We start from the raw sequence: 14,541 nt of genomic DNA on the forward strand, positions 1-14,541 counted from the left end.
AGCGTAGCGTTACACGGACAGAATTTCGACTTACACCCTTACAACATTTGCTAACATACCCTTATTATTAGAATTATAATTAAAATTAAAATTAAAATATAAATTATAAATATATATATATCGTATGAATGAGGAGAAAAAAGATGATGAAAATGATCAGAATTCGGTTTGCTTTATAGGGAGTTTCAAAACTGGGGGCTCCGTGACTCGCGGCCATTTTGGCCTTCAAACTCCGTGAGTCGCGGAGAATGAAATTACAGCTCAGTCCCTTGGAGTCCTTCTCTGCCGACGGTTTTTATTTATAAATATAATATATATATAATTAATATAATTAATTATATATTATATTATATTTATATACATAGTTAACTTGTAATTTTTAGTCCGTTGCGTCGAGCGTTAAGAGTTGACTCTGGTCCCGGTTCCGGATTTTCGAACGTCCTTGCGTACAATTTAATATCTTGTACTTTGCGTTTTGAATCTTGTACTCTTGTAATTTCGAGACGTTTCTTATCAATAATTGGAACCTTTTTGATTGTCTTTTGTACTTTTGAGCTTTTTGGTCGTTTGCGTCTTCAATTCGTCGAATCTGTCTTTTGTCTTCACCTTTTATTATTTAAACGAATATCACTTGTAAATAGAACAATTGCAACTAAAAGCTTGTCTTTCTTGAGGAATAATGCTATGAAATATATGTTCGTTTTTAGCATTATCAGCTACAGTACCGGGCTTCGGGTAATTTTTTTTTTTCTGTTTTCTGATTTATATATATACTATATTTATATAAATTAAATAAAACTTATATTTTTACAAAATAAAAATAAAGAAACTTTATAGTTTTATATATATATATATATTTAACAAACTATTAAAAATATTTATATTTTTGTTTTTCTTTTTATATTTTCGTATATTTAAAACGTATTTTTACAAAAGCGTATTTTTATAAAAGAAAACTAAAAATTAATAAAAATCTTTTTTTTATAGAGTTGCGCTTCCGGCGTTTAATCAAGAATTTCCCCGGCAGCGGCGTCAAAAATACTTGATGTGTGCGAGGTGTACTAAGAGATAGTATTATTTTAACAACGAAATAATATTAAATACGATACAATTTTACACAAGATATTTATTTATTTATAGAATGGATATACCTAAACCTTGCTACAACACTTATAGGCAGTGTACCTAATCGTACAGTAGTGTAGTTTTTAGTAAGTCCGATTCGTTCCACAGGGAACTCTTAAACAAGCTTAACGCTATAATTTTAAAAACTATATTTGTAAAAATACAAAAATATATATAAGTAGTATTATTATTATAAAAGGGGGGTTTTTTACCGTTTAATGACCGGTTTGTCGATTTTAAAACTTTAGTCGCAGTTAAAACCTAATGTAAAATATTAAATAAATAAAAGACTTAATTTAAAGAGTAAAGTAAATAACGATAATGAAATTGCGATAAATAAAAATGCGATAAAAAAGTACGACAATTAAAGAGTACGATAATTAAAAGTGCAATTAAATACAATGACAATAAATAAAAGTGCGATAATTAAAAGTGCAATTAAATATAAAATAAAGGAAATTAAATATGAAATAAAGGAATTATGCTTATTTAAACTTCCGTAATCATGATGTTTGACGTGTTGATTTTTAGTTTATTCCCATGGGTTAATTGTCCTTTGTCATGGATTATTTAATATGTCCGTCTGATTTTTGTCCATAACATTCCATCAGTCATAAATATAAAGTGCGAGTGTCCTCGTCAAATTATCATTATATCCGAAGTCAAATATTCCAACTAATTGGGGATCTAAACTATAATTACACCAATTTTCCTTGTATATAATTCACCCCTGTTTTAATAAGTCCACTGACTATTAATCCATTCCCGTGTCCGGTTAAATGAACGATTATTCGCACATATAAATATTCCGCCCATCATGTCCGATCGAGTGTATATGATTATTTATAGGTACGTTCAATTGTAAATCTTTATATTAAATTAACAAACTATCATTTAATTAAACAAATATAAAGCCCATTAATAGCTCATAGTCTAATTTTCACAAGTGTCGTTCTTTTGTCCAAACTCCAATTATGGTACAAAGCCCAATTACCCAATTTTAATATTTAATCCAACATCACGATTACTTCGGTATTAAATAAGCATAATAATAATTTAGCTACGAGACATTAAATTAAAAATAACATTAACCATAACTTACAGTGATTAAAAATAGCGTAGCGTTACACGGACAGAATTTCGACTTACACCCTTACAACATTCGCTAACATACCCTTATTATTAGAATTAAAATTAAAATTAAAATTAAAATTATAATATATATATATATATATATATATTATTACGTTCAGAGAAAGGAAAGAAAAAGATGTTAAAAGATTGCTCAAAACTGCGAAATTTATAGGACCAGAGCTGTCACCTACTACCATGCGATCACATGGCTTTTTGCCTTCCAGGCCATGCGATCGCATGGCCCCTTTTTCCAGCTCACATGTTGTTGTTTGCATTCTGCCGACGGATTTAATAAATAAATATAATATATAAATAATTATTAGAATTATTTAAATATTATATTATATTTATATGCATAGTTGACTTGTAATTTTTAGTCCGTTGCGTCGAGCGTTGAGAGTTGACTTTGGTCCCGGTTCCGATTTTTCGAACGTCCTTGCGTACAATTTAATATCTTGTATTTTGCGTTTCGCGTCTTGTACTCTTGTAATTTTGAGACGTTTCTCATCAATAATTTGAACCACTTTGATTGTATTTTGTACTTTTGAGCTTTTTGGTCGTTTGCGTCTTCAATTCGTCGAATCTGTCTTTTGTCTTCACCTTTTATTATTTAAACGAATATCACTTGTAAATAGAACAATTGCAACTAAAAGCTTGTCTTTCTTGAGGGATAATGCTATGAAATATATGTTCGTTTTTAGCATTATCAAATACATACATTCGGTTAAAGTTAATCAATGTCATATAAGTTTTAATATTAAGTATTTCTTATGTCTTTCTTGACACAGCTCGATATAAATATACAAAAAAGTATATGTGAAAATAAAAGAAAAAAAAATTCAATGCCCCGTCAAACTGGACCGGCACAAACCAGACCAACAAAACAACGTACCTGGTTTGATATGGTTTGATACATGTTAAAACCGATGACGCCTGTTTGACTTAGTTAGATTACGATTACAAATGTTAAAATAATTCAAATTTGTAATAAAAAGGAGTCGATTAACCGAAATTAAGCACATAATAAGCCCAATATGACATGTTAGCCTATAGGATGAAACACATAATTTGGTGGATAATTCAACATCCTTTATTAATTACGTATATAACAATAGCCATCTAAATAGTTTTTTAGTAGGAAATTCAGTTAAAACTGAATCAAACAGCTCGTGAACATCCATAATTTTAGATAATAGATCTAATTCTTTTATTACATATTCTCTTCGACAAATAACTAGTCACATAGAAATAAAATTTTGATATCTTTTATATTGAACACATAGAGATGAAAAAAGAAAAATGAAAATATTTATTAATAGTAGTGTTTGGTACCTATCGACCATTTAGTTACATTACATTTACATTTACATTTATGTCTATACTTAACCTAGGAAAAAAGAAAAATAACGAATCTATAATCTATCTATAATTTCTATTAAAATCCTATAATGATAATGTCATTATTAGACTAATTCTTTTGTAAAAAAAATCAAAAAACAAAAGAAAAAAAATATAGACATGGTGAGTGATGTCATTAATCTAAATAATTTTAAAGTAAAATTAAATCTTATTAATTAATTTAATTATTAATATTAAATGTTATTAATAATTATTTTAATCATTAAAATTAAATAATTTTGAATTATTTTAATTAATTATTTTGAATTGAGTACGATAAGGTATAAAAGCTAGGCAGAAGGAAACTAATTCTAAATTTATATTTTAATTTACACTTTTAAATAAAATGACAACCAATATTATCTCTTATGATTGGATGTGGATTGTTTAATATGCATTTTAGGTGTTTGATGCAATGTTCAGCTGATGAGTTTTTTAGTCGGACTCTGTGGTTCCACGGGTCATTAAATTAAATGACTTTAGCATTTACGTTCACTTAATACCTAAAACATATCATTAAACTGTTTCGTTTAAACAAACTCGTGATTTCACGGGTCATTTCACTAGTATATACTATATTTAATGAATATCTTTAATCGTTTTATCCCGGAATTAAAAAACCCTAAACTTCATGCTTGAAGGTCCGCTAAACCGTTAAACCAATAGCGTATTAGGGTGCGTTTGACAAAACTGAATGATTTAGCACTGAATGGTTCAGAATCTGAATCGTTCAGAGCCTCCGAATAAAGTTTGTGCTGAATGAAAATAAGCTGTTTGATAATCATTTTAAATGAACGATATGAATCGAGTATAATTACCTTATTAACTTGTTACATGAATAAAAAATACAATATACTTGTTAGTTAAACGTTCTGGATATGATTTGAGAAGGATATTACTCTTAAAAATAGGTGTTTAATGGTTAAGAGAGTGTTTCAACTCTAAATGATTCAACACTGAATTATGAACCATTCAGCACCATATGTCATTCAAAGTTTAGAAACAAGCGCGCTGAATACTGAACGGTTCAACATTCAGCGCTGAATTATTCCATTAAGAAGCAAACAAACGCACCCTTAGTGTTTGGTACATGTCGACCATTTCTTCGTTGCTTTTTGATATTAAAGACATCACGTTGCTCTTTTTAATACTTGATGTCCAAATCAACCCCTACAAACAAAAAACTGATAAATGTTTGTTAGTGAAAAATAAAATTAAAATAAATGAACCCGTAATCACAAGCTAAAGCTAATGGTAATAAGCACTACTCGCTCCGTCCCAAAAAAAAAATTGTCCACCTTTCTATATTTGTTTGTCCCAAAATTATTGTCTCTTTCTCTAAATAACCATTAAATATCAAAAGTTCCAATTATGTTCTTTTTAATTTAGGAAATTTGACTTTAAATATATCAATTAATCTATTAGTTACTCTTTATAACTACATTAAATGAATGACAAATTAGACAATTCGTCACTATATCTTAAATCTAACAAAAAGTCAAACGGAAATGTTTTTATGAAACGGAAAGAGTATTATTTTTACCATTGGTTAGGCGATTTGAACGACGGTTCCAATTTCACAACGACCTAGTTCTGAGATACCTGCTTCACGTTTTGGAGTATAAGAACAGCCTCAAGTATTATTATATTGTTACATCGTTACATCATTACATTCTTCTCTTTAAATTTGTAATTATATTTTACCACGACTATATAGATGCCCATCAAAAGATACTCAAAACTTTGTACTCATTTCGTCTCATATTTATAGTATATTACTCCGTTATTCCATTTTTGAACCCACTCTAGTGGTCCAGTGGTTCACCACGTCACCCCTTTGCACTTGTGCATTAGGATGAGGTGGGGAGGTCTCAAGTTCGAGTCCCTTCCCTGAAAAATATCCGTGAGATTTATTTTCTGAAAGCCGGATTGCCCTAGGGAAGGTATTACCGACCCGTATTTAGGACCCAGGTCCGACCGCCTGCCCCTCGAGATGGTTTAAAGTTCGAATCCCTGTAATGCGGTTCGGGTTTCCTGCCCGAAAGCGCGTGCGTGCGTGACAAATGAGAGTATTCGATGCCAACAACTTGCCTTAAAAAAAAAAGTATGTTATTCCAATTTTACTTCCATAAATGAATAAAAAATAATGTGATAAATTTTTTTTACACTCATACTTTATTCATGTAGGACAAAAAGATGAGTAAAAAGTAAAAAAGTAAGACTGAAAAGTTAACAAAAAAAAATATATGTAACATTTATTTTTTCTTAAACTGTGTTTTTATCTCGGGATAATAGATTTGGGACGAAGAGAGTAATATTTTTTAAAACTATTTTCACATATAAATACACGCATTATTTATATACTCCGTACTACAAAACAACTACTACTATCATCAATCAAGGTTGGAGATCTCGGATCTCGGGCAGATGTCGTGTGGACATTTTTTAAGAGATCTCGGCATCTTGGAAAAATCTCCAAGAAATCTCGAACGTTAACTTACATTGACTTTTTAGGTTTTATAATATAAATATATACTAATAAATCAATCTATGCATATTTATATACATTTTTATAAGATTTTACAAGAAACTCCAAGAAATGAGCGAGAAAATCAGAAAATTTACGAGATTTTAGAAGAAAATTCGAGAAATGTGCGAAAAATTTCAAAAAAACGTGGCTTTGACCAAGTTTGACCCCGTTGACCGAGAAATCTCGGGAGATGGGCATCTCGCCTCGGCAGCCTTGCACGAACGAGATCTCGGAGAGATCTCGGAAAGAAATAAGGAAATTTACAACACTGTCATCAATAGTTTCCCTTGTTAGAATATTTCTACCCCTAAATACTCTAAGCATAACCTCATCATATTACAAAAAATAATAATAATAAATACATAAATAAATAAACTAAGCGTAGTGGAAGGATGGACGGTTTAAAAAAGTATATTCATGAAAAGTTGTTGCATTCATTGTCACAACAAAGGGGGAACAAAGAATCGACCATTTAGTAAACGGACAAAATATATCAAACAAATGCCATAAGGTTTTTTTTCAAATAGTTGACCCCAAATGGCCAAATGCCAATAATATTTAGCACCCAAAATTGGAAGTATCATGCACCCAAAAATCTGAATAAAAAGGTCATTCAGCCCAAGGTGGATCACAGCAAAAATTTGTTGGATATATACAGAAAATGTATCAAATCACCATTCATATTGGTTCAAGCAATAAGACAGTGTACACAACACTGCTAAGCATATCCATTCGGTTTCTCAACACTCTTTGCAGCGTCTAGTGCCTGCACCATTAATTTATATCAATATTCATATTCATATTCATATTTCATACGGAGTATCATATACGTACAACAACAACAACAACAACAACAACAATACCCAATCCCGCGCCTGCGAGGTATGGGGGAGGTAAGGTGTAGACAATCCTTCCTCTACCCTAAACTAGAAGAGAAGTCGTTTCTGTTACCACGAGTTGAGAGAATTCTCCACCCACGGTAAAGGAAATTCATCCCCCTCTCTACTCCAGGGTAGAGAGATTGCTTCCGTGAGGACCTCCGGCTAAAAAAAGACTCTTTTTTTTTATTTATTTATTTAAAACTAGAAAATAGAAATTAAAAAATAAATTAAAACATACAAAGATAAATAAAAAATAATAATAAAAATAATAATAATAATAATAATAATAATAATAATAATAATAATAATAATAAAATATAGGGGGGACGCCATGAAAATGGTAGAATCAGATTTTCATGGGGTTTAAAGCATGCCTAAGAATCATATACGTAGTATCATATAATATAATAAACTACAATTATATTGTATCATTGTATACATGGGTTTTGAGACTAGTGACTAATAGGAAATAATGTTTCAAACATAAATGAAAAAGGTAACTACGAATTTATTCCAAACCTACGAGAGAGTAAATTAACCATTTAACCTGTAGCATCGGTTCAACGAGGAGGGAAACTTGATGCCGAGACTCTGACTGTACAGATTTTTCAATCTCCTGCAATTTTACAAATATATATAAATAGGAGTGCATATAATACGTTAGAACCAAATGGGAATAGATGTAGGATAATCCTTTGCACTAATAATAGATGTCATCAAGTATCAAGTATAAAACAATATGAAACAAATAAATCTGTCATCTGTCGATATATAAATTTCAAAAATGATCCATATTATTTACTTTTAATGACTAAAATTAGGGGTGTGCACAAAACCGTCAAACCGAGAAAACCGGCCGGACCGGACCGATTTATTGGTTCGGTCCAGTTTTCGATATTAGTGGTCTGGTCGCCGGTTTTAAGATCTCCAAACCGCGAAACTCGGTCCGGTTTGCGGTTTCATTAGGCCACCGGCCAGTTAAACCGGACCGGACCGGACTAACCAATACAATGAATGTAGAGTTCTCGATTTATGATTTCAATAGCTATACAGTGGTTTGTTTTACAACAAGTACGAAGTATTACAACAATCCCTAACATATGTATATATATGCTCAGGTCTTGTTTAATTTTAATGTCTTACTCTCAAGATTCTCCATTTAAACAACTTGAACCGATGTTATGTGCCAGTGTTTACCTTCCTTATGTTATAGGTGTAACAACTTCAAAAATGGTTTTGCTTGAAACTTGTATTCTGTTGACAATACATTTGCTCCCTTACTGCGAAGCTATGGAATTTGATGTTGCAATCTTATTAATGTGCAATAACAATAGTATCTCAATCAAAAAAAATATCCAGGACTTTGAGGGTTACTCCTTTATCAAACTTATTTAATTTATTTAATATTATTGTTTTAATTAAATAAAAGAAAGATAAAAGAACTCAAAACCGTAAAATCGGTCAAACCGGACCGGATCAAACCGGACCAAACCGGCCAGTCAGACAACTTTCTTGGTCTGGTCTGGTTTCATATATGTTGAAACCGTCGATGCCGGTTTGGTTTGAGATTGAGTCAAAACCGGACCAAACCGGACCGTGAACACCCCTAACTAAAATAGCCACTTAACACCAAAAAAACTCATTTGATGACTGTGATAGATTATGTGATTTGTGCATTGCTGAGGAATTATGAAAATGTGGAGTATATTGCAGGGCCTTGCAATTGAGGCTGCACAAAAGGTGGAAAATGCCATGCAAAATGCATAGATCGAGCTTATAAATACCTGTAGCTTATTGTAGATATGTAACATGTCATCCATCAGCCGGTTCACCTACAGAAATCCAAATAATCAATGCTTACTACAAGATAAAAGAAATGAATAAAACAGAAAAAATAATTGCTTTTAATCGAGTCGAGTATTAAGTACACAAAAAGAAAAGTTACAAATGCTGATGGAAAAACTGATAGTATGCATGAATAATCTGAAACCATAAAATAAAACTGGAATACCATAGTTTTATGTCATGCAGATTGATGGTTTGTTCTTTATACATGCTCTTGTTCTTATATACTATAATATAATTTTGCCTTTAAAAAAATTAAAAAATAGGATTGGAATACAGAATAATATATCCCAGAACTGCATAAAGGGTCCTCACTAAGAGCTGAAATTACCTTGCTATTGGGCGAGGATGTCGTAATTGGATGTGAAGACAAAAAACGTTTCAACAATTTTGTCCAATGCTGAAAAATACAAAAGCCTTTTCAGAGTAATTATAGGTTGAATTTTTACAAATTGAACATCAAATGTAACTTTATGTTTGGTAAAAACTCACTAGCAAAAGTTCCTCCTTTGTGACACTAGGCAACGTGTCCAATATGCTCTCATGTGTGTTTTTACCAAGTTGATTTTTGGAGTGAATTATATTGTGGGTTAGTTCATTCAAAACCTGAATCACACACGAGAATGGTTATACTTTAAGCATGTCAACTCTTATTAAGCAAATATATAAATAATATAACGTTTGATTACCTTGCCAGCCACATCAGCGTTTATTGTGGGGTCACTCAAGCCTACGCTTCTAATTTCAGAGATGAACATCTTTAAAGAATCATAAGCTTCAGAAGAGCTCAGCCTAGGTTTTACCCATTTACCCCCCGGTAACTGATTCAGTGCATTAACTTGTTGAGAATCAAAGTAATCTCGAGGATCCTGTTTCACAACGGCTTATAATATAAAACACAACAAATTGTATAAAAAAATTGTAAAGATCATGAGTTACTAGGATATTGAAAATCAACCTTTATACAAAGTGGTGCAAACGGTGGGTCACGTGGTGCCTGCAGGTCCTCGATTTCAATCATTCTAGTTATTCTATCTAAACGCTCTTGGTGTAGATTGCTATCAGAAGCTTCTTTAGCTAACTCAACTGTTTGTCACCAAATGTCATTAAAAAAAGTTGTCGAGAAAACATTAAAAAAGAGAAAGAGGTGTACTCACCACTTTTTGAACTAGCAAGTGCTTCAGCTACCGATTTTGTATCTAGTTTCCCAACAACTACATTGAGTGAATAGATGAGGTCGATGCTTTATCAAGTAAAACGCTAATTATGTAGAATCAGATATATCCGTATAAGATATTAATAAACAATGGGGCCAAATGCAGTAGAGATCTGAAATCTATTTTAAGGTGTGAACTTTGTTGCACTCACAAAAAGGCTGTAACTACAAATTTGTTAATCATTTGGAAGTTATCATATAAGTTTCCTGGTTTTCAAGTCACTTCAGAAAAAAAGGAAACAAAAACTATCCCCAAAGTAGACAAAATGTCAGCTGCCACGTCATCATTTTGACACTAAATCAAACCTTTTAAAGATTTGGGCCTCTTAAGAGTACAAACAAAGTGTGTTCTGAGAATACAAAAAAAAGATTTAATTTTAATCCTGCCAAGGGTTGTTACCTAATTAGGCAAAATACTTACGCTTTTATTATATCTAGAATTTCAGATTCATCTTTAAACAAGATATCCTCAACAGTAAGCAATTAAAGCTAACCACTTAGCAAATATTAGAGCTCCAAATTCCATATTAACATAGTAACATTCTAGTTTTTAAGGCCAAAAACTGATACTGACAAATATTTCGTGTCAAAACATATATTAAATTAAATAACTTGTTGATATAAAAGTTTCAGATATAAGATAAAGTAGCCACAACAACATGACAAACCGACTAAACTATTAAAAAATACACTTTAACCTATGGTACTATTAATCAAATTTAATAGGAAGCCTTACCTACAGTTCTCCCTTCAAGAACAACTGCAGAATGCCGATTAATGTCTTGCAGAAATGATCTTTTAAACGGTTCATATTGTGCTTCTACCTCATCTTTACTACTTTCGGTAGCTAGGCCGTGAGCCTACAACAATTTAAAGATAAATGACAGGTTCGGGTCTCACAAATAGACTTTGGTGCGGGTTGGGCTGACCCAAAACACAGTGTTCCCACATTCTTTTGACTCATTGTTAATTAGAGTGTCAAAAATGATTACAAGTTGTATAATCGTCGACTCTTTTGCATACATGATTTGAAGGGTATTATGTTATGTACTAATAATACACATTGGGTGCCTTTTGACATATTCAACTCGTTGACCTATTTCCTTCAGTTTACCTCTTTGATCCATTAAGGATGAAACATAAACTTCAATCGACCCATTCATAAGTAAAATAATCTGACCAACCACCTAATTCAGATGATTGCATATAATTGCCAACGAATCAGGTTTCTACAGATGCTATTATCGTATGACCCAAAAACACACATATTATTTCATTCTCATAAATGGGTCATGTAACAATTGATACCCAACACACACTAGACAAGCCTGCCAAAATATAAAAGATTAAAGACACAGCATTCTAAATATCCAAATTACCGAAATATGTGTATAGTCATCCCCTTCATCAGCCACCAAGTCCAAAGTGGGGTCTACCTTCCTAATCTGTAACCAGAAAATAACATAAACGACTTACGATTTTTGAAAATATGATTTTTGATTCTCAGTTAAGAATAACACTTTCAAAATTAAAACACCTTACGCCGCGCTTCATTAGCCAAAATGGCATCTTGCTTTAGAAAAACTGCTAGATCTTCATCTTCAGCAGCCTCTGCAGCAGCAGCAGCAATATTTTTGTTACTATGAATAAATTGTGCTTTCCGGTATTTAGCCCAAAACTCCTCCTCTGTCATCTAAAATTAAAAAATTCAGCCACAAAAAACATTTCATTCCCAAAAATTATAATTCAGATACTCAATTTATGTATAATTCAGATATTCAATTTAATTCTTACCTTCCTGGGTACAAAATTTAAATATGCCTGACACACTGCCGGCTTCTCAGCAAATATCTGCAAAGTTTTAGAGAGAATAAAGAGTGAGAATAATTAATAATTTAATAATTAATAACTATTACAAAAATTAAATTAGATACTGATGATACCTGGTGAATCATTTCTAACGTTGGGCTATAGGTTACTCTGTTTGACTGACCATCAGAAGCTGGTTTGATATTAAAAGTCATGTCACTTTTCAAACCCACCCTTTGGTTCGGTTTGGAATTTGCATCTAACAACTTCTGCACTCGAGTGGTAAACGTAAATTTTCTGTTACACGTTTTCCAACAGTAAACTAAATCACCAGCAACAAAAACAGATACCAAAGTATAAGTTTAACTTTGTATTACACACAAACCCCACTACACACGCACGTTAAAGTTCATCACGAAACAACTTAACTTTGTAAATACAAAAAAAGGTTTAATTTAATAAATGTTGATCAAAAATGATGTTCTGAAGGTTAACCTTCCTATGGAATTCTTTCTATAAGTTATGACATCAAATGATCAAATGATGAATATTATATCAAAAAACGTTAATATTTACCACGTGAATGTTACTTAAGATTCACGATGATGAATGTAAATATCAAACAGTTAATTAAATTTCAGAATATCATCAGGTGACACATCTCACGCATATGAAATTAAATCATGATTCAACAATTGCTAACCTTTCTTATAGCCCAAAACTCAGTATCTGACAACACATTACCCATCACAAATTGCTTATGTAGCTTCAGCAACTCTCTACAAATATTTTTTTTTTTGAAAAGCAAGCTTCAGCAACTCTCTACAAATATTAAAATCACAACCAAATATATAATTAGCTATATAGATTTTGGTGTTATAATGATGTTATAATAATGTCAAATAAGCCACCAACAATGTGCATCAATAATTATACTCTTAAATCTTTTATTTAGGGGAAGGGCAAAAAGTGACACAGTACAACAACGCAAGTGATTGTTCATATAAGCAATATAAACTAAAGTGAAATGAGATAATAATATCAAAACAGGAAACCTACCTGTCCTCCTGCAGTAATTTAATTCGACGCTTTATTTCTGTGATAGCTTTGGCTGTTAAAATCAAAAACATCGTCAGCTTGTCGCCTTATATCTGGATCAAAACTGTTGTTGTAATTATAGTTTTATATTAACAAGTGCAAGGTTGGACTTAATCACAAATACAGTCATGAGATGAATACCATCTAAATAATCGGACGAAAAATATCATCAAAATGCTTCACCTACGAAGTCCCGGCATTCTTCCCTATCTGTGAAATTGTCAAACTCGAAGATGCAACTAACCTAGAGGTATATAAAAAATATTTTGATATAGCCAGGCAAATATAAAACGAAATACAACAACAACAACAACAACAACAACAACAACAAAACCAAATACCACATGAGTGGTGTATGGGGAGGTGAGATGTAGACAATCCCTTATCCGAGAATAAAAACAAGTCATTTCTCCACCCATAGTGAAACACTCTCAAAATTAGAGAAAGTCATCCCTCTCTCTCTTTGACGGATAAAGAGATTGCTACTACTAAAATGAAATCCTACTAAAAACATGTCATGATAAATAGTACAAACCTTGTCTGTTATCGTAAGATTAAGTAAAGCAAATCTAGTAACACCTTCCTTGCTGGATTTGTGACCTTCATTATATTATAATAATCAACATACCTTTTCAGTAATAATAACACGAAATTATAAATGATCATAAAAATGATTAACTGTAAAAATTCACATTTACCTTTAACATGTCTAAAGTCCACATTAAGGTGATTGGACAATGATGGATCATTGGGCGTAAAAACAAACCTCTCCATAGTCTGCAGTCAACAGAATTCCAAAATTAGAGATTATGTAGATGCATACAGATAGATAGATACAAACACATTACACACGTATATATATAGATATAGATATACTTAATACATAATTGAAGTACCATGCTTAAAATGCCAGGAACACCAGGTTGTTTAGCGGTTGATTTATACTTGGCAGGTTTAACTAGTAGCGTCATGCTCCAGTTAGGGTTTAATAACTTTTGGTTATAATACAGAGTAATTTTGCAATCAATGCAGAAATGATTGCAATGACATTTAGTAATGATTAGTAAATAAGAGAGTATACCAATAACATTACGTATTTATATATGTATATATATGTATCATTGAATGGTGTAAAAGATTCAGGGATGATTGAACTTATGATAAAAACTAGTAGAAGAAAGAAAAACAGATGGTGCGAGTTAGGGTTTCCGTACGATATTGTGCTTATTTGGTGTTTGAAATGAGTATGAAGAACTAGTTGGTTAATTATTAGGTTGGAGTATATGCGTATCGCCGGTGAAAGATTTGGAGGGAGTAGTACCGACTTAAGCTTGAATTAACTTAATATACTAATACTTTTTTTTTTTTACTTAAATTCTATTCTACGAGTAATGAATACTTTAATAATATAGTTGAGCCACTCAAAGAGTAGGTTTATTAGTCTATTTAAGCTTGGATTTTTTTTTTTTCTTTTTAAGCATTTAAGCTTGAATTTGACCTCTTAA

At 31.6% G+C, this 14,541-nt stretch overlaps 1 protein-coding gene across 1 annotated transcript; it reads right to left on the bottom strand.

Annotated features, from left to right (window-relative positions):
* Positions 1-6,620: 6,620 nt before the first annotated feature.
* On the bottom strand, positions 6,621-14,181 carry LOC139847958 (general transcription and DNA repair factor IIH subunit TFB1-1-like). The gene is made up of 19 exons (XM_071837689.1): positions 13,933-14,181; positions 13,735-13,813; positions 13,572-13,636; positions 13,220-13,280; positions 12,998-13,049; positions 12,642-12,717; positions 12,073-12,207; positions 11,924-11,980; positions 11,667-11,822; positions 11,509-11,574; positions 10,866-10,989; positions 10,071-10,127; positions 9,872-9,999; positions 9,603-9,782; positions 9,406-9,519; positions 9,245-9,313; positions 8,853-8,900; positions 7,616-7,684; positions 6,621-6,953 (listed from the first exon to the last, which is right to left on the bottom strand). Exons 1-19 carry the CDS (start codon positions 14,005-14,007, stop codon positions 6,906-6,908), a joined length of 1,659 nt encoding a protein of 552 aa, XP_071693790.1. The 5' UTR covers positions 14,008-14,181; the 3' UTR covers positions 6,621-6,905.
* Between the last annotated feature and the right edge of the window lie 360 nt (positions 14,182-14,541).

This window comes from Rutidosis leptorrhynchoides, chromosome 5 (genome assembly GCF_046630445.1).
Source record: "Rutidosis leptorrhynchoides isolate AG116_Rl617_1_P2 chromosome 5, CSIRO_AGI_Rlap_v1, whole genome shotgun sequence".
NCBI classification, from domain to species: Eukaryota; Viridiplantae; Streptophyta; class Magnoliopsida; order Asterales; family Asteraceae; genus Rutidosis; species Rutidosis leptorrhynchoides.